This window comes from Puma concolor, chromosome D2, assembly GCF_028749965.1.
Source record: "Puma concolor isolate L17-30 chromosome D2, mPumCon1.1.hap2, whole genome shotgun sequence".
Classification (NCBI taxonomy): Eukaryota; Metazoa; Chordata; class Mammalia; order Carnivora; family Felidae; genus Puma; species Puma concolor.
The window spans coordinates 63,105,258-63,131,465 of NC_141677.1; the positions used below are offsets into that span (position 1 = coordinate 63,105,258).

At 38.9% G+C, this 26,208-nt stretch overlaps 1 protein-coding gene across 2 annotated transcripts in view; it reads left to right on the plus strand.

Moving 5' to 3' along the window:
* The first annotated feature begins 15,908 nt into the window (after positions 1-15,908).
* Positions 15,909-26,208, plus strand: part of SLK (STE20 like kinase) — a 57,430-nt gene continuing 47,130 nt past the window's right edge. For both annotated transcript variants that reach the window (XM_025918038.2, XM_025918039.2), the window contains exon 1: positions 15,909-16,695. In XM_025918038.2, coding sequence (XP_025773823.1) covers positions 16,546-16,695 — 150 coding nt within the window. In that variant the 5' untranslated portion in view covers positions 15,909-16,545. The remainder of the gene's footprint in view (positions 16,696-26,208) is intronic.

Below are 26,208 nucleotides of genomic sequence, written 5' to 3' on the forward strand. Positions count from 1 at the left end.
ATTTTTTTTTAATTAAAAAAAAAACACGGAAGTTAGTCTCCCTTGACTAAAAATATTCAGGTGGTTCTCACTCCCTAGAATAATGGGGGGGTGTATAAATGGGATGAGCAACATTAATGAAGTGTATAGATCTGCCTGTTGGAGGTCATTATAATGGCCCCTTGAGGAATCTCACCTCCTGACATCCATGCCCCTTTGCCATGTGACTTGGCTGCTCTTACCATCAATAAATGGAGTCTAATTTTCTACCACTTGAAACTGGGCTGGCTTTGTGACTTGCTTTGACTAACAGAATGTGACAGAAGCGATGCTGTGTGAATTTCACCACCTAGACCTTAAGAGACCTTGCAGCTTCTGCCTTTACCATCTGGAAATCCTGAGACGCTCTGCGCTGTGCAGAAGCCTGGTTTGGCCTACATGAAGGATGGCCCTTGGGCCCCAACAGACAGCTAGCTCCAACTGCCAAACACGTGAGACCATCTTGCTCCAGACAAGGGGTCAGATGACTGCAGCCACATAAGTGACCCCAGCTGAGTCTGAAAAAGAGGACTCCCGATTGTCAACCCATAGGGTTGTGAGACATAATATAACATCGATATTTTAAGTTACCATTTTTGGGAATGGTTTGTTACTAGGAACAGATATCTGAAATGCTGTTCTTTATAGATGTTCTTCATAGAAGGCGGTTTCTTATGCTGCCCAGCTTTTACTTCGTAGAAGATGCAGAAAGAAGGGATTTGTCTCCAAACATGTTATCATCCTGTTAGTAGAGAGTAAAAAAATACTTTTATTTTTGCTTTGTGACCTACACTTAACCTCACACTATTGTAAAACTATACGATTGTCACTTGATAGGTATGGAATTGAGGATTTCCTCATCTGCCTACCCCAGGAGCACAAATGTTCATTGCTAGGAGTCCCGTATTTGAAACTTTTGAGAATCAACGTCTCACTCTCACTTCCTGTTGGATAACCCCCATTTTCTGGGGGTATGCTGGCTGGGATATCAAAGGATCAAATATTGATTTATTCATTTGTTTGTTAATCCATTCCTTAAATGTTTATTGAGCACATACTATGTGACTGGGCTAAGCAATGAAGGGGAAATAAAGACTTTAAGACAGTCACTGCTCTCCACAACAGGAAAATAAGATATGCAGATAATGTCAGTGGAAAGTAATCCATGCTCAAGTACTAAGTGAATTTACAGGCAACTCACAAACCATGGAGTTGAGAGGAAGGAGGTTTTCTAACTAGAAGGGCTATTATAGGAAACCTCGGGTTTTAGGAAACCTGCCATTTTATTTTAGTCTTAAAGACTGAATTAAGGGGGCACCTGGGTGGCTCAGTCGGTTGAGCGTCCCACTTTGGCTCAGATCATGATGTCAGTTTGTGGGTTTGAGCCCCGCATCAGGTTCTGTGCTGACTGCTTGCTTGGAGCCTGCTTCAGATTCTGTCTCCTTCTCTCTCTGCCCATCCCCCGCTCACACTTTGTCTCACTGTTTCTCAAAAATAAATAAATGTTAAAAAAAATTTTTTTTTGAAAAAGATTGAATTAAGAATTTAGTGGAGGTGAAATGGTGAGAGGCATTCTGGACAAGGGCATCTCCATGAACAACGTATGACACTCAGTCAACATAGCTCACAATTGTTGAACACTGATTAATCACCAGGTGCCATATTGAGTGCTTTTCATATAGTGTATCATTTAATCTTTACCACAACCCCATCAGGAAGGTACTATTATTGTTAGCCCCATTGTAGAGGTGAGGAGACTTAAGTTTCAGACAGGTGAAGCAAGTTGTCCAAGCTGCACAGTTCGTAAGAGGCAGAGCAGAAGCCAGAATATAGTCAATGAGACCTCAGAATGTGTGCCACAGTTTAGGCACAGCTAGTGAGGGGGGGTGGGTCTCTAGGCTATACTGTCTTCTGAAATGCTCCCCATATACTAGGCACTGGTATCTATTACCATTATCCTTACTTCTAGTACTTTTAAAAGAGGACAAATATCTAGGAATTGCTTCGTACATTTGGGTATACAACTGTAGTTGGGGCAGATGAGCTAATGGCCTGGAATGACTAAATGTAAACACAACTTGTTTCAATGCAGTATGTAAAATGCCAAATGACATTATCATGGACTATTCATCTGTGTTATTGGGGTATTACACAGATTCATGAGAATACCGCCTTACTGGATTTTCAGCTACTCGGAACGGCTCTTCACAAAGGAAAAATGAAAAACAAATGACCAATAAAAACACTGAGGGTTGTATGGGCTTGCCTCATAGTTAAAGAAATGCAATTTGAAACAATAAGCTTTCAGGGCTGCATGCACATTTGTTTGGTCTGAGCACTGTGCAAAGATGACTGGACAAGGAGGAGAGTGGGGTGAATATGAAATTCTGAATGCCAAATTCCATCTTTTGGCATAGCTTCTTTCTACCTAGAAGGTTGTGGGGAGGGGGGAAAGGTATTTTTAAAATTCATTCAACTGGTGGACACCTTTTTAAAGTTCACACAAAGGCATCTTATATTACTATGAAGTAATATTTCCTATCTATTGTTATTGGCAAAGATTAAAACATCTTGTTATGCCCACGGCTGATGAGGATGTGAGGAAAGAGGCATTCTTTTGCACTGATTTGAGGAATATTTGAAATTTAAATAGGGGTTGCTTTTTAGGGAAATGATTTGGCATATCTTAAAATTTTTTGTAATTCTCACAGCATTGGATCTAGGAATTAATTCTACTTCTACACATTTACACTATAGATATACCACATAAATGGGGAGAGATAACATTCAAGGATGTTCCTTGCAAATATTATCTGTGAAAGGGGAAAAACAAAAACTACCTACCTATTCATGCAGGAAAGTTTGTTTAAAAAATTATGGTTTATCTGTATAATATAATATGGAACCACTCTGAAGAAATGTATACTGATACAGTAAGATAAACAGAATATATTTAAATGAAACCAATCAGGTTGTATAAACCTTACATATTATACTCTCCTTCGTACAAAAAAGTGACATATATATGACATATATATGGTTGTAGACTTAGAGGACATTTCTGGAAGGACATACAAGCAATAGTTAACAGTGGTCCTTGTAGGAAATTAGGGGAGTAGGGGGGGTGTGGGATTTTAATCTTCCACTTTATATCCTGTTTTGTTGTTTATAATTTTAAAATAAGATGAAAATAAATAAAAGGGGTTTTGGCTCCCTTGTTCATTGCAGCATTATTCACAAGAGCCAAGATATGGAAACTACCTAAGTGTCTGTCAATGAATAAATGGATAAAGATGTGGCTATATATATATATATATATATATATACACACACACACACACACAGACACATATATATATATATATATATATATATATAATACATACATATACATATAGTATATGTATACGCATATAGTGTGTGTGGTATATATATGTGTGTGTATATATCCAATGGGATATTATTCAGCTGTGAGAAAGAAAAAGATTCTGTGTTTGCAAGAACATGGATGGAACTTGAAGGCTAAGTGAAATAAATCAGAGAGAGACAACTACTGTATGATATCACTTATATGTGGAGTCTAAAAGAGCTAAACCCATAGAAACAGACTAGAATGATGGCTACCAGGGGCTGCAGGGTAGGGGAAAAAGGGAGATGTTGGTCAAAGAATACAAGCTCTCGGGGGCACCTGGGTGGCTCAGTCAGTTGAGTGCCCAATTCTTGGTTTTGGCTCAGGTCGTGATCTCCCAGTTTCGTGGGTTCGAGCCCCGTGTTGGGCTCCGTGCTGGTGGTGCTTTGGAGCCTGCTTGGGATTCTCTCTCTCTCCCTCTCTCATCCCCTCTCCCACTTGCACTGTCTCTGTCTCTCTCAAAATAAATAAATAAACTTAAAAACAAAACAAAACAATGATTTTAAAAAAAGAATACAGGCTCCCAGATGAATAAGTCCTGGGGATCTAATGTGCAGCATTGTGATTATAGTTAATAGTACTGCATTATGCACTTGAAAGTTACTAAGAGAGTAGATCTAAAATGTTCTCGCCACAAAGAAGAAATGGTAATTATGTGATATGATGGAGGTGTTAGCTAAAGGCTATAATAGCAGTCATTTTGCAGTATATAAGTCAACACGTTGTACCCCTCAAAATCACACAATGTTATATGTCAGTTATGTCTCACTAAAAGCTGGGGGAGAAAGAGGGTTCTGGGGAAGCCAGCTCAGAGACAGAGATAAGTGTGCTATAAGTTTATTGCTTGGCAAACACTCTTGGGTTCAACACCTGTGGAAGGGAAGGAAGCAGGATCAGGCGGGAAGAAGGTAGACTGTGAAACAGTCTCAACAAAAGCCTGAGCTAAACCCATTGTGATCTCCAGGTTTGGGATGGCCCTTCAGAGCTGTCCTGCTGCGCGAGGTGGGAGGGCCAGGACTTGTGGCATCTGGCATTAACTAGTCAATGGCTGAGACTATCTCAGGAAGACCTTGTGGCCTGGGGAAAGGAAACTTTTTGGAGGAGTCAATTCTGTAGAGAACTGACCCCCATTGCCTGAGGAAATAAACCCTTAGTCCTGAAAGAGGAAACTGGGTAACACATTCAGCACCACATCTGTAACAAAGCCTGTTTTTTGCAGGTCCAATAACCCTTCAAATTTGTCAGTAAAACCCCACACTGTTAGCCCTTTCAAAGATAGCTGATACAGCTAAGGATAGCACCTGTCTTTTGGCTTTTGGTCCTCAACTCTGGCTTCTCATATTAAAATATCGACCAGCATCATTTAACTGTGTGTCCTCTTGCACTCTTAACTCATGTTAAGCAAATTGTAAATGATGAAATGTCTTTTATATCAGAAACATTACTGTCCTTTCTTCTTCCCTTCCTTCCTTCTTTCCTTTCTTTCCTTCCTTCGTTCCTTCCTTCCTTCCTACCTTCTTTCCTTTCTTCCAAACCCTAATTCCATCCTCTCATTGCTTGACACTGTTACTGAAACAGTGTTAAATCCTCTGTTTAACTTACTACCTGCTCTGGTTGAGAGAATAGTGAATTTTTACTTCTGTGTAGCACATAAAGAGTTATGCGTTGACTACGCAGAAGCACTCATTATTTTATAAAAATGATGTTTCATTGAAGCTGAAGAAGCATATCACCTTACAGTGCTTTTATATTAATAATCCAGCTAGCTTGTTTTGCCAGCTCAATAAAGGGGTGAGTAATTTGAAAATAATTCAGTTGGCCTGGTTGACGGGAGTATACCACGTTGTAAATGAGTTTATCTGGAGAATCTGGATGCTATCAAAACATAATGGAACATAACCTCCCTTTGGGAAAGTAAATCATGAGACTTGAGAGGAAGACAAGGAAAGCACTCTGAAAGAGCTAGTGCTTCTCAGTTTGTGGGTTTAGCTAGATCGGTGGGGCTGGAGTTGGATGGCAGTAATACTTAGCTTCAAAGCAGTCTTTATCCTTTAATAATTCCCTAATCCTTGTTGTTATGTGAACCAGCAAACATTTGAAAGGCAAAGCTGTAGAACGGAATTAGGATGGTCTCCTGAGTGAGGCAGAAAGTTTCAATGGGAGCAAAGAACTTGCAGGTTTCCACTTGAAGCCTACATTTTGAGAAATTCAGTGAATACTGATTAGAAACAAAACGTTCTACAAATCTCAGCATAATTATTGGTGCTAATCACAGGTATAAAAACCACCCAAGTGGCTTCTGTATTATAGGAAGGGTCACAAAAAGGGGGAAGTCTCTCCCAGTGGTGACCCAGAATTGTATGTGGTGATAGGGGGCTTATGGATAATTTATTGATTTGGAACTGGAGGCTCGAGGACTTACTTCCAAGCTTTATTTACAAAGCACTTTATATACCATTCAGAAAAACTGTGTCTATAAAATGTGCCCATTTCAAAGAATGGAAGGAATGGTTGTCAATGGGGATATTGGGGGTACCAAAGCCCACTCAGGTCATCCCTCCATTTGTCTTTTCTATGAAAATAGATTTTCAATTTTCAATTAGAGTGAAGGACCATTTCTTAATGTTTCACCTGGGGACTCTGAGTGTAAACTTTAGTTATGTGCATAGCCGTAATGTAAACCTGGGTTTTTTTTATTATTATTAAGACAATATGAGTTGATTTTGAATAAGATACAAAGTCACAATAATTATTAATTGATTATAATTGTAATGATGCCTTGATTAGGTTATTATTTGATTAGATAGCATCATTAAAGTAAGTTTTTCAGTTTCATCAAGGTATAATTGGCACAATAAATTGTATGTTTAAACTGTACAACTTGGTAGGTTTTGACATATATATTCACCTGTGAATCTATCACCATAATCAAAATAAGGCACATATTTACTGCTCCCCTCCAAGTTTCCATATGACTCTGTGTAATTTCTCTCTCACCTGCCTCCAGACAACCATTGATGTCTATCTTTCTATCACTATAGTTTAATTTGTATTTTAGTTTCCATTCACAGTACAAATGGAATGTACCCTTTTTTCACCGCTTCTTTCACTAGTACAATTTTTTCAGATTCATCCATTTCGTTGTATGCATCTAACAGTTCCAAGTAGTGTTATGTGGCATGGCACCGTGTTAACTTTACATATAAAGTCAACTGGGCTAAGTGACGCCGAGGTAGCTGGTAAAACCTTATTCCTGGGTGTGTCTGTGAGGGTGTTGTGGAAAGGCCAGCATCTAAATTGGCAGAGTGAGCAAAGGAAGTCTGCCCTCGCCAAGGCAGGTGGACATCATTCACCTGCTGAGGGCCTGTATAGAGCAAAAAGGCGGAGGAAGAACGAATTAGCTCTCTGAGCTGGGACATCCATCTTCTCCTGTCCTCGGTGAGGTATTTACAACCTGTTTCTATTATTTTAGATTTTTTCTCTGAAAAGAAAATGACCTGATTAAAAAGTGATCATAGTTTTCAACTATTTAAAAAAGTTGTAATAGATGTCAATGGATGTAATAGATGTCAATTTTAAAGGATTTGCCTTTAAATTTTTAATTGGGTATTTGGGCATCTTTAAATAAGGTTGTTGTAAAAGGGGATGATGTCTGGGGGGGTCAGAAAGAGCTGAAAATTCTACCATAGCAGGGCATTAGATTAGATGACAGCCTGCCGGCCAGAGGGACAGAGCACTGGGTCCATAAGAAGAGGCAAGATAGCAAGCACACAATACAGAATCATAGAACGTGAGGGCACAGAATTAGAAAGAACAGAATACAGAATCATAGAACGTGAGGGCACAGAATGTTTTACAAATCGCTCAGTCAAATCTCTAATATTTAGTGGACATGTCTGATATAGTATAGAATGGGACAGAGCCTAAGGTAACAGAAAAGATAGGAAAAGAGAACATCCTGGCTGTTCAAATGACTACACGGAGACCTATGGTAGAAGCCAGCACAAACACTACTTTATAAATTATCTTTGTTAAATCCAGAAAAAGATGTCCGTTTGGACTGACAGACTCACAGACACTCAGCCTAGTTAATAAAAGGTAGGCTGGATTTCAGCCTTCTCCTTCCCTTTTGGTAGTGTACTTCTGTGTGGTGCACAAAAGCCAAACAAATGGTCTTTCTACAAGCCAAAGAGAAATCTAGAAACCAGAATTCCTAACTCAGTTGGTTGGAAGTGAGGTGATTACTGTCAGCACAATTTGAACGTGAAGGTTCATACAGAAAATAACTTTTCCAGCAATCAGGCATAGATCAGGGTGGTTAAGACTTGGTAGTAAGGCTCTGGGATGGAAAGCAGGGCACTGTAGATCCAGGGTAAGCATGGAATAAAAGACTGAGTGGAGAACTCTACCTCCAGAGGTCAGGCTCCAGCAGAGCATTTGAAAGGTTAAAGGAGAATGATGGCAAGGGGCTCCTGAAAAACTGGTCAGCATCCTAGCCTTCATAATGCTATACTTTAACACTGTTTTTTTTTTTTAAGTTATTTATTTATTTTGAGAGAGAGAGAGAAAGTATGAGCAAGGGAGGGCAAGAGAGAGAGGGGAGAGCGAGAATCCCAAGCAAGCTCCACACTGCCAGCACGGGTCTTGAACTCATGAACCGTGAGGTCATGATCTAAGCTGAAGTTGGACAATTAACTGACTGAGCCACACAGGTGCCCCTAACATTGTGTTTTTATTCCAAAGTTCCCTCATGCTGAAATGAAATGCCCGAGCTGAGATATGGAGGAAATGGGGATAGGTCTTTGAGAAGAAAACAAAAAACACAACCTCCATTTAATTTTGGATGATGACAATGAAGAATAAACTTGAGCTCCACTAGCCATGAGCCGGATATATTTCCTCAATTTATCCATTTCCATCCAGTGTTGCTTTTTAAGGACTAGACAAACAGCCAAATTTCCAAAGGTATATTAGAAGTATGTTGTAGAGTTCAATTTAAGATCAAGTGAGAATTTAAAAAAACATGGAAAGCATTTTATAACATTCAGCATCAAGGTATACATTGCTACTATTATTTTCTAAGTAAAACATAATTCAGTGGTTTTTCTTTTTTAAATTTATGTAGCCATTGATTATGACCTCAGGGACTTTGAAGTAACTATTGGTATGTCATCTAATCTTTTAAACTACCATTACAACTTTTCAAATAATTAGATAATTTTTCATTAGGAAAATTTAAGATTATTTCACCTTATTATCAGAATTAACTGCATTACAGATGAATTTTCCAGTTAAATCTATGCTGATATTAACTCTGAATTACTGAAGTGTTAGCATAGTTTTATCAAAGTCTGATCCGTTGAGCACCAGTCCTGCAAGATGATGCCTGAAAATATAGATTCTAGGGTTAAAAATGTTTGAGAAAAACTGGCTACTCTTGTACAGAAACACAAAACACATTAGCCCATTAAAAGTTCTACAGTAAGACAGACTTTATTTGAGAGAGACAGTTTAGGCATACACACATGCAAGGGTGGGGCAGAGGGAGAGAGAATCCCAAGCATGGGACTTGATCACACGACTCTGGGATCATAACCTGATGGAAATCAAGAGTCAGATGCTCAACCGACTGAGCCACCTGGGTGCCCCTACAGTAAGAAAGACTTTAAAACTGTATTTAACCAAGAATTTCCCAAAGCTATGTGGCTATAGTTCTCCTTTCTAAAGTAAAATTTTGATTTACTTAACATTGTTCTAGTTACAGACTATTGCTTAACAAACTTCCCTAAAACTTAATGGCTTAAATTAACAGCCATTACTTATTTAGTTCATGAATCTGCAATTTGGGCAAGGCTCAGTGAGGGAGGCTTAGGTTTCTCCACTTGATGTCAGCTGAGGTAGTTTGAGTAGAGGCTGGAGGACCAAGTTCAGGATGGTTTACTCATATTGCTGGCAAGTTGATGCTGGCTGTCAGGTTGAAGGTCAATCAGTTTTGAGGGCCTGGGGGTATCTCCACAGGGGCCTCTCCATGGATTGTTTGGGCTTCTGAGGAGCATGGTGGTTGGTACCCAAGAGTAAGCATCCCAAGTGACAGGAAGTAGAAACTGTCAATTTCCTAAGGTCTGGATCTGGAAGCTGGCACAGACCCTGCTATATTACATTGGTTAAGCAGTCACAGATATAAGGTTACAGGGCAGGGGACATAGACCCCTCACTCTTGTTGGAAAGAGTTTCAAAGAATGTAGTGGCTATACACGTTAAATTATACCTATAGAAAACACACAAATCATAAGAACAGAGTTTAGTGGATTTTTGCATAATAAATCCACTCATGTAATCAGCATCCAGAAGCCTCCCCCACCTTAGGCCCTCTTCCAGCTACTACTCTCTTAAGGGTAACCAACATTCTGACTTCTAACATTAAAGATTAGTCCCAGGTTTCTCAATCTCAGCTGGATAGTTTTTTATTGGGGGTGGGGTGGAGGGCTATCCCATACTGCTTATGTAGGATGTTTAGCAGCATTGCTGGCCTCTACTCACCAGATGTCAGTAGCACCCCTTCTCCCCAGTTGTGACAACCAAAACTGCCCTCAGAAATTGCCAAATTTCTGGGGGGACAGATAAAAATCACCCCTAGTTGAGCACTGGACTAGAAGATAATATCTCTTATTATTACCCATCTACAATATAAATTCCAAGAGGTACAGATTTTTGTTAGTTTTTTTTTTTTTTTTTTTTTTTTAATCTGTTTTGATTCTGATTCCCCAGTCGCTAGGATACTGCCTGGCATATAGCAGAAAATTGACACTGTTTGTTCAGGGAGGGAATGTATAAAAGGTGGCAATTCTAAATAGTTATTTGAAGAGTCAACTTTGGAATACATATTTTGTATTCAGCTGAACACTTAATCACAAATAATTGGTCTGTTTTTGTTAGAAATGGCTGTTTTATGAAGTTCACATGGATAAAAACTTGAGAATAAATATACTTCTAATAGGAGTCTATATTGGTTAATTTCCTCCTGTAGCAACATGCAAAACGAGCCACAGAAATAGAAAAGATTTGGTTTTCCAGACAAATGGCAGTGTCTCATGATTGTGTTAATAATATACTGCAATAAGCCACAAATTGTGGTTTGTAATTGCTGTGACAGCTTTGTGAAACAGGAATGCGTAGTAACAAAGTTTTCATTAAAGACCTGGGTGAGGTGCCAGGTTCTGGAAGATTAGAAGAGGAAATGAGGAAGAGTAGGAGACAGTGGTAAGGAGTTGGGACGTTATTTCTTAAGAGCAAAAACCTGAACATTTCTTCTGGAGGACAGGCGTTGACTTTACTCTGAAAATATCCCTCTCTCCCCTCACAATGCATATAGTGGGCTTTCCTTTCTCACTTGGTAAATTTCTTAAGGGTTATTTCAAGAATAATTTGCAGTGCAAACAGGATTCTCAGTAAGTTTTTGATAGACATGCCCTTCTTTTTAAAATTCCAGCTGCATTTATTTACTCTTCAGTCACAATTATATCCTAAAAAAGGACACAATTACTAATATATAACACAACTAAAGTTAGGGGCACAATGAAAACAGAATTTTATAGTTACAAGGGCTCTTAGAGATCATAAGATCATTTTAAAGAGGAAAATTACTACAATCTGAGCAGTTATCCTATTTTCTTGGTGATTCTGAATGGTTTCATTTCCCTGAAGCCACCTCTGTTAAAACTGAAACTCGTGCATAAGCCACAAAGTATTGAGTAGTGACTTGCCCACGGAGTCAGTTAATGACAGGACAAATAATTTTGAGCCAGTGCTCAGAAGTGTCACATCCAGCATATGTCTTATGAAACAAAGACAGAAGAAATATAATACATAACAGTATGAAGCAATAGAATAGCACAAAGGCTTTTATCAATCACAGAGGGTTCATTGCCTGATGCTGTAGCTAGTTAATGTCTAAGTGAAATAAATTCAATATTGACCATCCAAGTCCTTAAAGTTCAAAAGATGTTAGTGTCTATCTGTACAGTTTTCATTTTTTATTTTCTCAAGATTTGAACATATTAAGACTTATCATTACACTGCCAAATGCTTATGATTCATTTCAGCAGAAGTAGCTAGGAATGAAGAGAGGGTGGGAGTGTGAGTGTAACGATTCTGTATGACGCAAAAAGGGAGATGAGGTAGAAAGGAGGATATTTTTAGAGTCCCCTTTTGAGACAAAAACAGCTTAAATCAGGTGATTTGTTTACTTTTAAAATAGGAAAAAAATAACCAAAAATCGGATTTGGAATTTCTGAATGACACACAATCCTATTTTAGGAGAATAATTGCTATAATTGCAGGTTACTTTCTTAAAAATACCTGAAAAAATGCTTCCTGAAAATAGAACTCCACAAGGAGAGAAAAATGTATTTATGCCACAGAGTACTTGCACACCAAAGGAATTTGCTATTTGCATGTAACCTACACAGTAGCATTTAAAGAATGTACTAGTAAATTTGCTGCCTAAATTAGAAATAAGGAAGGGGAAAGAAATTGACATGTGATTTACTTTCAGTAGGTATAAAGTTTTTTCGGTTTCATTCATTATTCAACAAAAATTATGGAATTGGAAGGCATCAGGTTTGATCAGGGGATGTAAGGATGGGCAAGAACCAGTCCCTGTCCTCAAACTGCCCTAGCCTGGAGAAAGAAACATACACATATCCTCATATACATCCCACATTACACATTTTCACATACAAACATACCCACGCATACCCATATACACATATATTCACATACATATACACACACATTCGCACAATATATACACACATGATCATACACAAATATACATACACACATATATTCACATATAAACATTAGACATATACACATATACACACTCACATACATACACGTTTCGGAGCTAACAAAGTGGAGACAATGAGTGGAGTATGATTTCAAGTTAAGAAGGGCGGGAGAAAGAAATCTCAGTGGCAACAATCCTGTGAGATAGCTCAGTAAGGCTAAGGAGACAGGGGAGTTGCTAAATGCTAAGGAGTTTGGTTTACCAAGGATTTAAGTTGGATTTAAGTTCAAATCTGCCATTTTTATCTCTGAGGCCATGACCATGCTATTTAACTGTCTCAGCTTTCTTTGCTTTTACATCAGGGTTACTACAACGCCCACCTTGTAGGGTTGATGTGAGGTTTAAATGAGATGATGCATATAAACCACTGTGTTAATATGCCTGGCATGTAGGAAGCACTCCATACATATTCAATTTTTAATGATATCCTTATTGTTTTCAGTGAAGGTTAGTTATCTCATAAATTGTGAGGACAATTATCCCCTCACCAACTTTAATTTTTTTTTTTTTTTAAGTACGAGAGAGAGAGATATCGAGCTGGGTAGCCAAAGAGGAAGAGGGAGAGAGAATCTTAAACAGGCTCCATGCTCAGTGCAGAGCCTGACTCAGGGCTTGATCTGAAGACCCCGAGATGATGACCCGAGCTGAAATCAAGAGTCAGTTGCTTAACCAACTGAACCACCCAGGTGCCCCTGTCTTAAATTATTTTTAAGGTGAGTGGAGTCCAAAATGAATGAATGAATGTACTAAGTGAATACATACATGGCCACTGGTTAAACTTCACTTTTAATGGTTGAAAAACTCAAGGAACCCATATTACAATTTGTAAATAACACAGACATCTAGGTATCATGGTCATTACTGGGAAAATGTGAATCTGTCAAAATGACATCTCCTCTGGTATTATTAAATAATTTCTGTGGCTATAACCTCATGTAAAAAATGCATAAGCTATAATTAACCCCATGATCATCTCATCAAAATACGTGAGGCTTCATCACTTCATTGATACGATGCTAACAATATCATTTGATATTATTCATTGATATGATGAGTAAGAAATAAAAGTGGCTAATATACATATGGAAAGGTGTTACACCACTAGTAATCAGATAATTGTAAATTAGAGGTTATGTTGGGCTATCGAATTACTATATTTTTAATATGGGACAATACCTTGGTGCTATTGAAGGTGTGGTGAAATTGGCACTCTCATACATTGTTGGCAGGAGTACACATTGGCACAACCTTTCTAGAGGCCAATTTAGTAAACAAAAATTTTAATATTAATATAGTCTTTGACTCAGCAATTCTACTTGAATTTCGTCATAAGGAAATGTAATCAGAAAAATACAAAGATTCTTGTATATGCATGGTCACTGTAGTGTTGTTTATAATGACAAAAAATTAGAAACTACCTAAATGCCTACCAATAAAGAAATGCTTAATAAACTATGGTAGAGCTGTACACTGGAACTCTATGCACCCACTAAAAAGGATTAGATAGATCTATTTGTGCTGTCATAGAAATATGTGCATGGTCCATATTGGATACCATTTTTATATTTAAAAAGCATATGCATAGAAAAAATATGGTTATATATCTTTATGGGTCTAACTTCTAAAAAGCAGCTTTACTGTGGTTTAATTTATATACCATAAAATTTCCCATTGTAAGTGTACAATCCAATGATTTTCAGTAAATGTATATTTTCAGTTGTGCAATCATCACCATCATCCAGCTTTAGAATTTTTTCGTTATCTCCCCCAAATGTTTCCTCATGCTCATAGGCTTAACATTTCACAGTGTATAGGGTGGGGGTAAAGCTGGGAAGGGGGAAAGCAAGAGGAGAGAATGACAGCTTCCTTGTTTATTATTTTTGTATTATTTGAATTAATTTACAATAAGGATATACTGTCACTTAATTTGAGAAAACAGTAAGGTTTTTCTATTTTGAAAAGAGTCAAAAAAAAAAAAAAAAAAAAAAAGAAAAGAAAAGGAAACAGATTTATATCCTTTGACCCAACTCTACTTCTGGTAATTTATACCACGGAAATAATCAAACATGTGGAAAAGGATTTGTAAACAAAGGTATTTTTCAGTGTTTTATCTAAAACAGAGAAAAGTTGTAAGTGATCTAAATATCTCACGATGGAAGAAAATAATAATCATACTGGAATATGAAAAGTACAGGATGTAAACCTTTATATGCAGTATAATTTTATCCCTGTAAACAAAGAAGTTAATGCACAGCCAAAAAAACCCTGTTTAGAAATACTGTATGTAAAATCTAACCAATGGTTGTCTCTGGATGGTGGAATTATAGTACTTTTTATTCTTTGTGCATTTCTTCATTTTCCATAATGAGTATGTTACCTTTACATCTAGTGCCACCTACATAAATGAATGGGTTATGGTATTTTCACAGGTGTATACATTTGTCAAAACACATAAAACTGTTGATTTAAAAATATGTACAACTTATTGTATACCAATTATACCTCCATACAACTATTAGAAAAAAAGGGGATCTTGAGAAATAAAATCATCATAACCTTCTTACTGGAAGAGGGGTTTTGGTATGCCATTTTGGGGCTAGAGGCCCAAATGGTTAGGGAGGGGTATGTGATTATTTCATAGATAGTAACACAACTTTCCTCCAGATAACCTTCCTTCCTTCCTTCAAGGGATCTGCCTTCTCATTGTACGCCAGGAATGTTGCTAGGTTCTTGGATACCAAAACGAGCAACAAATCACTGTCCCGAAACAGCTCTCTTCTGCAGGAGGAGGGGAAGGTAGGTCATCAAGGGCGGATTCCAGCTAACGCCCACATCGCCACACTAGGCAGTCTGTCACTACTGTTGTCCAAGGGGGCCGGAACCAGGTCAGGAAGTGAAGTTCTTAGCTCAGATGGAGTCACGAAGGGTGGCACCAGGGTGGTTACGACTGTGGAAGTGGCCAGAAGGGAGTGTCCGTGGTCACAACTTGAGAAGCGGGTTTAAGCAATTTTTACGTATCTATGCCTCTCTTACCTGTACACTTGTACCAACAGCAAGAACTAAATGTGAGCCCTTGCCTGTTCATGCAGCATGCTAAGGGCCTACATCTACTGCCTCATTTATTCCTCGCCACAAGTCCTCCAGGTAGAGACTATTAGGGTCTGCATCTCACCATGAAGAAACTAAGGCTCCGAGAGGTTACCTCCCCAAGGTCACAGAGCTGGTAAGCTCTGGCTTCAGAGTTCCCAACCACAACACATAGTGCCCTCTCAGTACTTTGGGACCCGTTAGAGAGAGAAAAGATCCACTTTCGGGCCCCAAGCGGCAGCTCGGCTTTCACTCTACAAATTTTCCAGCTCCAGAATGGGCGCAACATCCGCTAGCACAACCAAAAGGGTCGTGCCCACGGGGGAACTCCACCAGAGCGGTGGGCTGATAAGGACTTGGGGGCTTGCCGGGGCAAACCTAGAGCAACCGTCAAGGAGTGACGAGCACGGACTCCCACATCACACCCCACTCCCGGCGCCAGCTAGCCCCTGCCGGCCGCCAGCACACTGAGCTCAACGCGCGTGCGCGGGGCCAGAGGGGACGCCCCCGCGCGAGCGCGCAGTGAGCGGGGCGCGCGGCGGGAGCGCGGGCGCGCTGCGGCGTCGGCGTCTACGCGCGCTCCAGGCCGAGGCTGTGTGGGCTGGGGAGGGAGCCAGGCGGCGGCGGCGGCGCCTCAGAACCGAAGGGACGCGCGGGCCTCGCGCCGCGGGAGCAGACGGCTGTGGAGGAGACCTTGGGCTCGCGTCCGGAGGCGAGAGAGCTCGGCCTGTCGACTGCCCGCTTCAGGGGCTGCCGGCCGCGTCCCTCGCCCGGAGTGGCCGCCGCCCCAGGAGACTCGCCGTGACACGGGCCTAAGCCGCGGCGGCCGCGGACGTCCGGACCTCTTGGACCGGGTCGGGTCGCGGCGAGCGTCCGGGCAGGTGCCGCCCCCTGAGGGCCGGCCGGGCGCGCGGCGCCTACCCGCGCGGCCCGCGGGCCGGGCTCGGCAGAGGGGCCGCCCGCGCAGCACCCCCCACACCCCCCCTCCCGCCCGTGGGCCGGAGCCCGAGTAGCGCGCCCCGCCCTCCCCGGGCACGGCCCGGCCGGAGCGGCGGGAGCCGGGAAAGCCCGCGCCCGCCGCCGCCGCCCGCCGGGCTCGCGCGGCGAGGAGGGAGGAGAAACTTTGCTTTTTATTGTTGCTTTTCGTGCTTAAGTGCGAGGAACTCTGCCGGGAGGAAAAATGTCCTTCTTCAATTTCCGTAAGATCTTCAAGTTGGGGAGCGAGAAGAAGAAGAAGCAGTACGAACATGTGAAGAGGGACCTGAACCCCGAGGAGTTTTGGGAAATTATAGGAGAACTGGGCGACGGAGCCTTTGGGAAAGTGTACAAGGTAAGGAGGAGAAAACGGGAAGTAGCACTTACTTGTGAGACATAACAGCCAGCGGTGCGGAGTGGCACGAGGAGTTCTCGCTCCCCTTGTCCCTTCCCTGCCTCTTGCCCCTTCTTTCTGACTTCGTCAAGGTGCGTTAGAACTTTATTTGGGTTTATCATCCAAGGAGTAGCTAAGACAGTGGAGCGTAAGGTTGAACAAAATGGGGCCTGCATGTAGCTCAAAGAGAGATTGCTAAAGGGAGGCCGGGTTGCAGAGGCTCCTCTGTCAAACTTTAAAGGAAATGAGGTGTTCTTTAATTTAAAGGAGGGGTCTGCCGATAGCCCTCAAGTATTTTAAAATCAGACACTCAGTGTGCTTTTCAGTGGATTTATGTTTGTTTACGAGCTGTTTGCGTTCGTTTAGGTATGCTTGTGCCGAAGCAGTTCCCTCTTTAGGATCCAGGGCTTGTATCTGGTTTTATCTGTCGCTAGTAAGTACATAACCTATCTTCTGAGATGAGAGCAAAGTGCTCCTTGCAGGCTAGTCTTCAGTTGGTTGCTTGACAACATGCTATAAAATGGAATGGAATTTCTGATAGAACAGAAATTTTCCAGACGGAAACCTGCATCTGGTACTGGTTTCTAAACATAATTACAGCAAGCGTGGAGTAGAAGTCCCTACCGGCGCTTAAAAAATTTAAAAAATACGTACACACCCATCTTTTAATATATATATATATATTTCAATAGAAAGAGTTTTGATGTTGCAACGTGAAGGCATTAATGTTAACTGTTATTTCATAAGCAGTATATGAATGATGTCACTGGAATATTTTCATCCTGAAGGGTGAGGTTTTTATGAGACACAGTTCAGGAGGAAGGACCCACAGGGTTGCCTAGAAGTGAAGCCATAAATAACTGACGTTTACACAGGACTTTGTAGTTTTCAAGGCACTTTCTCATAATTTGGCCCCCGCCAAAGGCCTGTGAGGTAGGCAGGTCAGTGGTATCTACATTTCACAGATGCGGACACTGAAACTCAGAAATGTTTCTAAGTCACCCCAGTCAGTCTAGATTTGAACTCCCAAATTCTGGCCCTGTGTTTACTGCTGGTTCTCACTTTAATGTCCATTGGTGGAAATGATAGTATTTTTCTCCTTTGTAAGCACCATCATACTTTTGCCTTTGCCCTTGCCCTGCCTCACATGCATCTCAACAGCTCCCAATCCTTCCCATTTTCCACTCAGGCTGAAATAGCCACTCCTCTCTCTGTGCTTTCAAAACACATTGTCACATGGCTGCTGTAGCATTTGTTACATATTATAGTTAATGATAAGAACAGGCCCAAGATTGTGATAAACAGTTGGGTTCATCTGTTGCCGTAGCTCATAGTGCATCTCTCTGTATTAATTTGTTGAATTGAAAGAATGTATGTTACCTGCATGTGAGTTCTGTGGAAGCTATCATACTCTGGGAAAATTGGCGAAATAAACGTGCGAGTTTGTGTGGAGGGTAGAATATGGGCTGTAGCAAGAGCTTACAGCACAGTGTAAGATACTTAGAGTACAATGTAAGAGCTTTTAGTGCTGTGGGAAGATCACTCTTGGGACTCAGGAATTGGGTTGTAGTGCTGGCTGTCACAAACCAGCTTTGTGGTCTTGCACCTTCCTTTTCTTAGCTGGAGAATCATGGACATCCCTAAATGTTTGTTTAGCTTCCTTCACTTCGTTAACATTACTGTGAGTATGCAGTTACCTAAGGCAAAAATAAATCCTCAAGGCACCTGGAATGCAGTAGTTAGAACGTGGTAGGTGATTATGAACAGTTTTCATGGTATAAATGTTTTATCAAATAGAAACAGTGTAGTATTAAGACCCTGGCTTTGGAGTTGGACTGTATCTGGGCTCTCTCAAGTAGCAGCCTGTGACCTTGGACAAGTTACCCAACCGTTCCATGTCTCACTATTCTCATAAGACTTGCTCCTCAGTCTGTTGAGAATTAAAGGACTAAATGTAAGGCATATGGGAAGGGCTCAGCAAGTGGTAGGAATTACTATTATGTTTAGAACTCAGAAGCAAGATACGGTTTGGGACAGGAAAAGAGGCCTATGAAGATACTAAACCATTTTCTTGTTTTCCCAGGGCACAGACAGATTGTGGGGACATACTCATAATGCTCAGTGATTTAATTCTTTAATGACACTTTCTGCAAAATGCAACACATCTTCCTATAATGAAACATCAATTGAAAATTTTCTGAAAAATAAGCAACTTACTCTATATAGTTGAACACTGTAAAATTGTGTCAAAGGTAATATTTGTGGGCTTGATGACTATTTTAGTGTGACACTTGAAGAACGTGAGTTCTTTGCATTTTACTTTTTCATTTCACAATTCTGTGCTTCTGAGGAATGAGCTCTGAGATTTTATTTTAAAAGAAAATTTAAAATTTAAACTTACCTGGCCTGTTGTGCAACTTTTTCCGAAAAACTTTTGTTTTCCAAGATCTCTAGAAATTCTAAATCTATATATTTCCTCTGTGTGGAGGAATAAGCTATCAAAGCTTTATATCATACATACAGTAGTATGCGGTAGAAAACTTTCAAAAATTGATTCAAACTATCATTTGCTTGTAAAAATTAGTAACTGTCACCAAGATTAAATGGTAAATAGGTAATCATCTTGTGTATATAATTTAGTTTATTTGAAACATTTTTTTCTATCATATAGTTGTATTCCTTCCATTCAGTTCAGCACTATATAACTGTAACAGTTACTTTCTTGTCTGAAAAATCTTCACTATTTTAAGCTTATTTTCGCTTTTTAATGTGGTATTGACATATAAACAAAGTTATATAATATCACAATTTTTTATGTTTGGATTTTTGTTGCTTTTAACAGAAAAAAAAATGACATAAAGTTACATATTAAATGGAAGCTGAATTCCTGACCGTGTGCTGGATGAGTGATTCTTTTTATGGCTCTGATGGGCAAGTGCCTTTTTAAAAAAATAGTGAAATACATATGTGCTGTTCATTTTTATCACTTAGACCTGTAGTCTATTTCCATTCTCACAAATAGAAGTAGAATTGGGTTATAGAGTAGCATATCTTTAATTTCACTAGTGATACCAAACTACATCAATTTATGTTCCCACTAGGAACGTATAAGAAGTTTCTTTGTATTTTTGCCTACAGTTGGTGTTGTCAGAATTTTTAATTTTTGACAATCCAATGTTATGTTTTTCATTATTGTTTTAATTCATCTTTCACTATTAATAAGTAATTCTTTTCATAGGTTTATTGGTAATTTGGATTTCTTCTTTTGTGTTCAAGTTTTTTCATGTTCCTATCGGATATCCTTTTATTGTTTATTTGTAGTATATTCTGGATTTTAACCATTTGCTGGTTATAGTTATTGCAGATACATTCTTATTCTCTGGCTTGTCTTTTCACTTTCTTTATGGTATCTTTTTATGAACAGGAAGTTCTTGATTTTAGTGTGGTGTAATTTGTCAATTTTTTTCTTTTCAGTTAATACTTTTTGTATTATGTTTAAGAAATTATTTCCTAACCTGAGATCATGAAGATAACCACTTGTATTATCTTCTAAAAGGTTTATAGTTTTGCCTTTGACAGTTAGGTATACAACCCACCTGGAATAGGTTTTTGTAAATGGTTTGAGGTAGGGGTCCAATTTCATTTTTTTCCTCATCTGAATACCTAGTTATCCCACAACCCATTATTGGGGGTAAACTATCTTCTTACTGCTCTACAGGGTCCTGTCTATTATGTAATGTATCTGTCTCTATGATCTTGATTGTCTTCTTTGATGTGTTTCTGTTCCCATACCAATATCTCACCATCTTAAGTAGGAAAGCATTAAAATAAATTTATGCTAGAGTACAGCTTCCTCATGTTCTTCATCAACAGTGTCTAGTATATTCTTGGCTCTTGGTGCTTGTATGGATATTGTAGAATTAGCTTAAGTTCCACAAAATTCTACTGTGGGTTTTTTTTTTTTTTTTTTGAGGGATGATTTTGAAATCAATTTTGAAAAAATGAACATCTCTATGATATTGAGGCTTCCTATCTGTGCATATGTTTTCTCTCTAGGTCTTTTTCAGTATCTCTCAATAATAGGTTATAAATTTTCTCCCTAGAAGTCTTGGGAGCTCAAACTACTTCAAGAGTGTCTTAAATGTTTTGTTTTTCCTATTGGAGTTTCCTCCTTGATTTGGTTGTATACAATCATCAGTAAGTCTTCTGAGAAAGGATCCACGAAAGGTACATTTTTTAAAATGTTGGCTGTTTGAATATATCTTTATTATAATGTCATACTTGATGTATAGTTTGGTTATAGAATTCTAGTTCAAAAATAAGAGTTTTTAGAATTTTAAGGACTTTTTCCATTCATTCCCTTTTATCTTCAAGCGCTGTTGTTAAAAGTCCCATACCATTTTGTTTAGTGATTCTTTGCGATCTTTTTTTTTCATTGTTTTTAAGATTCTCTTTTTATTCTGTTTATGGTGATGTACTTTGATATAGGTTCTTTTCCCCCTTTCATCTTGCTGGCCTCTTGGTTAGTTCTTTCAATCCAAAAACCTGTATTCTTTGATCCTGTGACTTTTTTTTTAATGTTTATTTTTTGAGAGAGACAGACAGACAGACAGAACACAAATGGAGGAGGGGCAGAGAGAGAGAGGGAGACACAGAATCCAAAGCAGGCTCCAGGCTCCAAGCTGTCAGCAGAGAGCCGAACGTGGAGCTTGAACTCATGGACTGTGAGATCATGACCTGAGCTGAAGTCAGAGGCTTAACTGACTGAGCCACCCAAGCGCCCCAAGTCCTGTGACATTTTTATGTGTAATTTATTTGAACCACCCCTCTAGGTCATGGTACTTGCTATGGTCTCAGGATTTCCGTTGTTTCTAAATTCAGTAGGTACTTATATCATATTTGTATTCTCAGGGGCATTTGAGACACTTGACCAATTCTTTATTTTTTATTTATTTATTTATTTTTAATTATTCCTTTTTTTTTTTTTTTAATTTTTTTTTTCAACGTTTATTTATTTTTGGGACAGAGAGAGACAGAGCATGAACGGGCGAGGGGCAGAGAGAGAGGGAGACACAGAATCGGAAACAGGCTCCAGGCTCTGAGCCATCAGCCCAGAGCCCGACGCGGGGCTCGAACTCACAGACCGTGAGATCGTGACCTGGTTGAAGTCGGACGCTTAACCGACTGCGCCACCCAGGCGCCCCTATTCCTTTTTTTTTTTTAACGTTTATTTATTTTTGAGACAGAGAGAGACAGAGCATGAACGGGGGAGGGTCAGAGAGAGAGAGGGAGACGCAGAATCTGAAACAGGCTCCAGGATCTGAGCTGTCGGCACAGAGCCTGACGCGGGGCTCGAACTCACGAACCGTGAGATCATGACCTGGGCCGAAGTCGGCCGCTTAACCGACTGAGCCACCCAGGCGCCCCTTGACCAATTCTTTAGAAACCTCAACTTTTGGTTTTTAGATCACCACATTCTTGATATTTTTCCCACTTGTGTCTCTACTCCTCAGACGCTTTCACTGGCTCTTCTTTCTCTTTCTGACTTTTAAGTGTTGGGATTTCACAGGACTTGGGTGTAGGTCCCCTTCTCTTTTTCTTTTCCTATGAGAATCCATCTTCTCCTATGGCTTCAATTACCATCTAAATGCAATTTATGTCTCTACCCCAAGGCCTCCCTTTTGAACTCCTGACCCATGCAGCCAAGTATCTGTTAGAGATTTCCACTTAGATATCTCATAGTTTTCTTAAACAACAAGTCCAAAACATGAACTAATTGAACTCGTGATGTCAGCTCTGTATTTGCTTCTTTTATGTTTTCCATTCAGTAATTGGCATCTCTGTCTACCAGTTGCACAGACCAGAGACCTGAGGTCATTCTTAACACCTCCTTCTTCCTTACCTACCAAACCCAATTAATCACCAAGGCTTGTTAATTCTATCTATTAAATATTTCTTGGGGCGCCTGGGTGGCTCAGTCACTTGATGTGACTGACTCTTGTGTCTGACTCTTGATATTTGCCTAGGTCATGATTTCATGGTTATGAGATTGAGCCCATGTCAGGCTAGTGCCTAGCATGGAACTGCTTGGAGTTCTCCTCCTCTCTCTCTACCCTAGCTGGCACGTGCTCTCTCTCTCAAAATAAATAAACTGAAAAAAATATTTTAAAATATTTCTTGAATCTGTCTCCTTCACTGTCATAATACTAGTCAAAACTGCCACTACCTAGACTTTTGCAAGTCATATATATGTAATCATACATGTGTTCTCTTGTGTCTGGCTTCTTTTGCTCCACAGTTTCATTTTTTTTTTTTTTTTGTATAGGTACCCATTTGTACCAGCACCATTTACTGAAAAGACCATCCTTTCCTTACTGCTTTGTGGTGCCTGCATCATATATCAAATGTTCATATATACATAGTATGTATTTCTATGATGTTTATTATTTCTTTAGGACAAATTCATAGAAGAATTGCTAGGGCAAAATAAATGATCATTTATCAATGGTTACTGTGAAATTATCCTAGAAAGGTTGTGCAAATTTATTTTTCAATTAATTTTTAATCACACAAAGAATTTCTATTTATTGTAAAAATTAACTTATTAGAAATAAAGTTAGTTTTCTTTGACCATTACTCCAATTATTGTTCCTTCCATTATCTCCCTAGTTGTACCTATTATTATCTGTTTCATGTACATGTTTCCATATTTTTTTATGTACTTATGTAGATGTACATAGGTTCTACCTACTTAGACAACCCAACAGTTAGTCTTTTTCTGTGCCTTTGTTCCTTAACTTGAATTCAGTGTTAGCCCTTATCCTTTAAAAAAAAGTATTTACTTTTTCAGTAGGCAAAAGAGTATCAGTTTATTTCATTTTCCAATTTTTTTTGATTTTACACATTTTTAAAATCTATCCATATTCTAATAGAGTTTGTTGATTTGTAAATATTTTTTATGTACTATGGAAATGAACACTTTATCATAGATGCTGCAGTGTATAGTTACCTTAGTTTATGGTACTTTAAAAAAATTTTTTTATATTTATTTATTTTTGAGAGTGTGCGAGTGGGGAAAGGACACAGAAAGACAGACAGACTCAAGCAGGCTCCAAGCTCTGAGCTGTCAGAGCAGCACCCCATGCAGGGCTAAAACTCACGAACCATGAGATCATGACCTGAGCCAAAGTCGGATGGTAAACCAAATGAGCCACCCAGGCACCCCTTTTTGATATAAAGATGTATTCTTTTCCTTATTCTACAAAACCTGTCAATATGATACTTTTTTTTCTTTTTGCTTTCGTGCTTAGAAAAACCTTCCCTACCCAGAAATTAGATAAATGTTTATCTATATATTCTTCTAGACTTCTTGATAGTTCAGTTATAAGGAATTTTACTTTTTGTTTATCTGAAATTTAATTTTCTCTGTGGATTGATATGAGGCTCTCTTTCTACCCAAAAAACTAATAATGTAATCATTTCCAGAAATTTAAATGCTATTATTTTGAAAATATAGCAAAGTATAAAAAATACATAAAAATAATTCTACCATCCAGATAACTTTTGTTAGCGATTTTTTAAAAACTCAAGAGGGCATTAATATGGTTAGATTTTTGAGCACTATAAAAAATGATAAAATTGAAAAATAAAAGACTTCCCACCAGTTCTTTTTCCCAAATGGGAAAGAATTGTCAAATGGGTTTGTTACTGGTAGTTATATTCATATCATAATTCTGGAACTACTTTTGTATATATCATAGGAATATTATAGGATAGAGCAAATGAGTTGTTATGTTGATTGTTTTGCAAATATTTATTTATTTTTGAAAGAGAGAGTGCAAGCAGGGGAGGAGCAGAGAGAAACAGAGGGGCAGAGAATCTGAGGCAGGCTTCAGGCCCTGAGCTCTGAAGCAGGCTCTGAGCTGTTAGTGCACGTGGGGCTTGAACTCATCAACCGTGAGATCATGACCTGAGCTAAAGTCAGATGCTTAACTGATCAAATCACCCAGGTGCCCCAGTATATTGATGTTTTAGAAATTAGGGTTGAAATTATGGGAAAAAGGAGTTAGAAACTTGGAAAGGAGAAAAGATAAGAAAGAACCCTGTGGTGTTGATTTTTGAATTGGAAGTTTCAGTTTGAACTTGAGATAGTATACACACACACACACACAAACACACACACACACACATTCCTGTTTTCCCTGAAATGGCCTAGAAATAATTATATTATAACTAGCATTCCCAGCTCTTGGCTTCTAAATACCATTCCACAGTAAAAAGAACCAGAGCTCATTGAAATGGCTAATCCAGGTCTGGGGTAGGGAAGTACAGAAATAATTGAAAAGTGAAAGCTTTCCCACTAGTCCTTTTTTTCCCAAAGGAGCCTGGAATATTTTACACCAGAAAGCAAGGACATGCTCAAAAATTAACGGAGACATGCCAAATGTTCAGGGTAGTTTGAACAAATCTATCAATGATAAAATAACAACTTAATAGAATAATGGTAGTTAATATATAAAGATTGATAAGATTGGAAAAACCACTATTTTGCAACCACACTATAATAATTTAGGCAAAGATTATTGACAGATGCTAAGATTATTGTGTGAAAAGTTTTGGAGGAGCAGGATTTATATACATGGTTTGAAATTATCACCCTTTAAAGGTACTTTTTACAGTAGAGAGATCTGATGGATACTGTCTTAAGTGATCAAATCTAAGGTTAATCACCAGTAATAGGACAAAGTGTCATTACGTGTCTTCTAATGTAATTTGATGAGAAGTATATAATCACCTAATGCAGTATTCTTGTCAAAAATAGTTAACTTGAATCTAATACGAAGAATAATCAGACAAATCCAGATAGTGGGACATTCTACAAATAAATGGTTTGGGTTTTTTAAATGTAAGCAATGAAAGATTTTTCAAAGACATTTGAGGAAATTTAAATATGGAGTATATATTAGGTATATCAATATTAAATTCTTTTGGCATGATAATTGTAGTTATGTTGGAAAACGTCTTTGTTCTTGGTGGACATATGCTGAAGTTTTGGGAAGTGGAATGTAGCTTACTTCCAGATGGTGTAAGTAAAAAAGGAATGCCTGTATGTGTGTGCTTGTGTGTACATATCTATATGTAAAATGTATGTGTATGTATGCTTTGTGTGAGAATGAGAGTACCAAATGTGACAAAATGTTAACAATTAGTGACTCTTGGTGAGGTGTATATGTATATGAGTGTTTACTGTTCAGTTCATTCATTTTCTCTGTAGGTTTGAATTTTTTAAAATAAAGTGAGGGGTCATATTTTATCGTTTAAAAATTTTTAATTGACATACAACATTATATTAGTTTCAGGTGTACAACACAATCACTCTATATGTGTATATGTTGAAAGTAATCACAGTAAGTCTAAGATTTGTCACCTTACAGAGTTACAAAAAAATTTCTTGTGATGAGAACTTTAAAAATA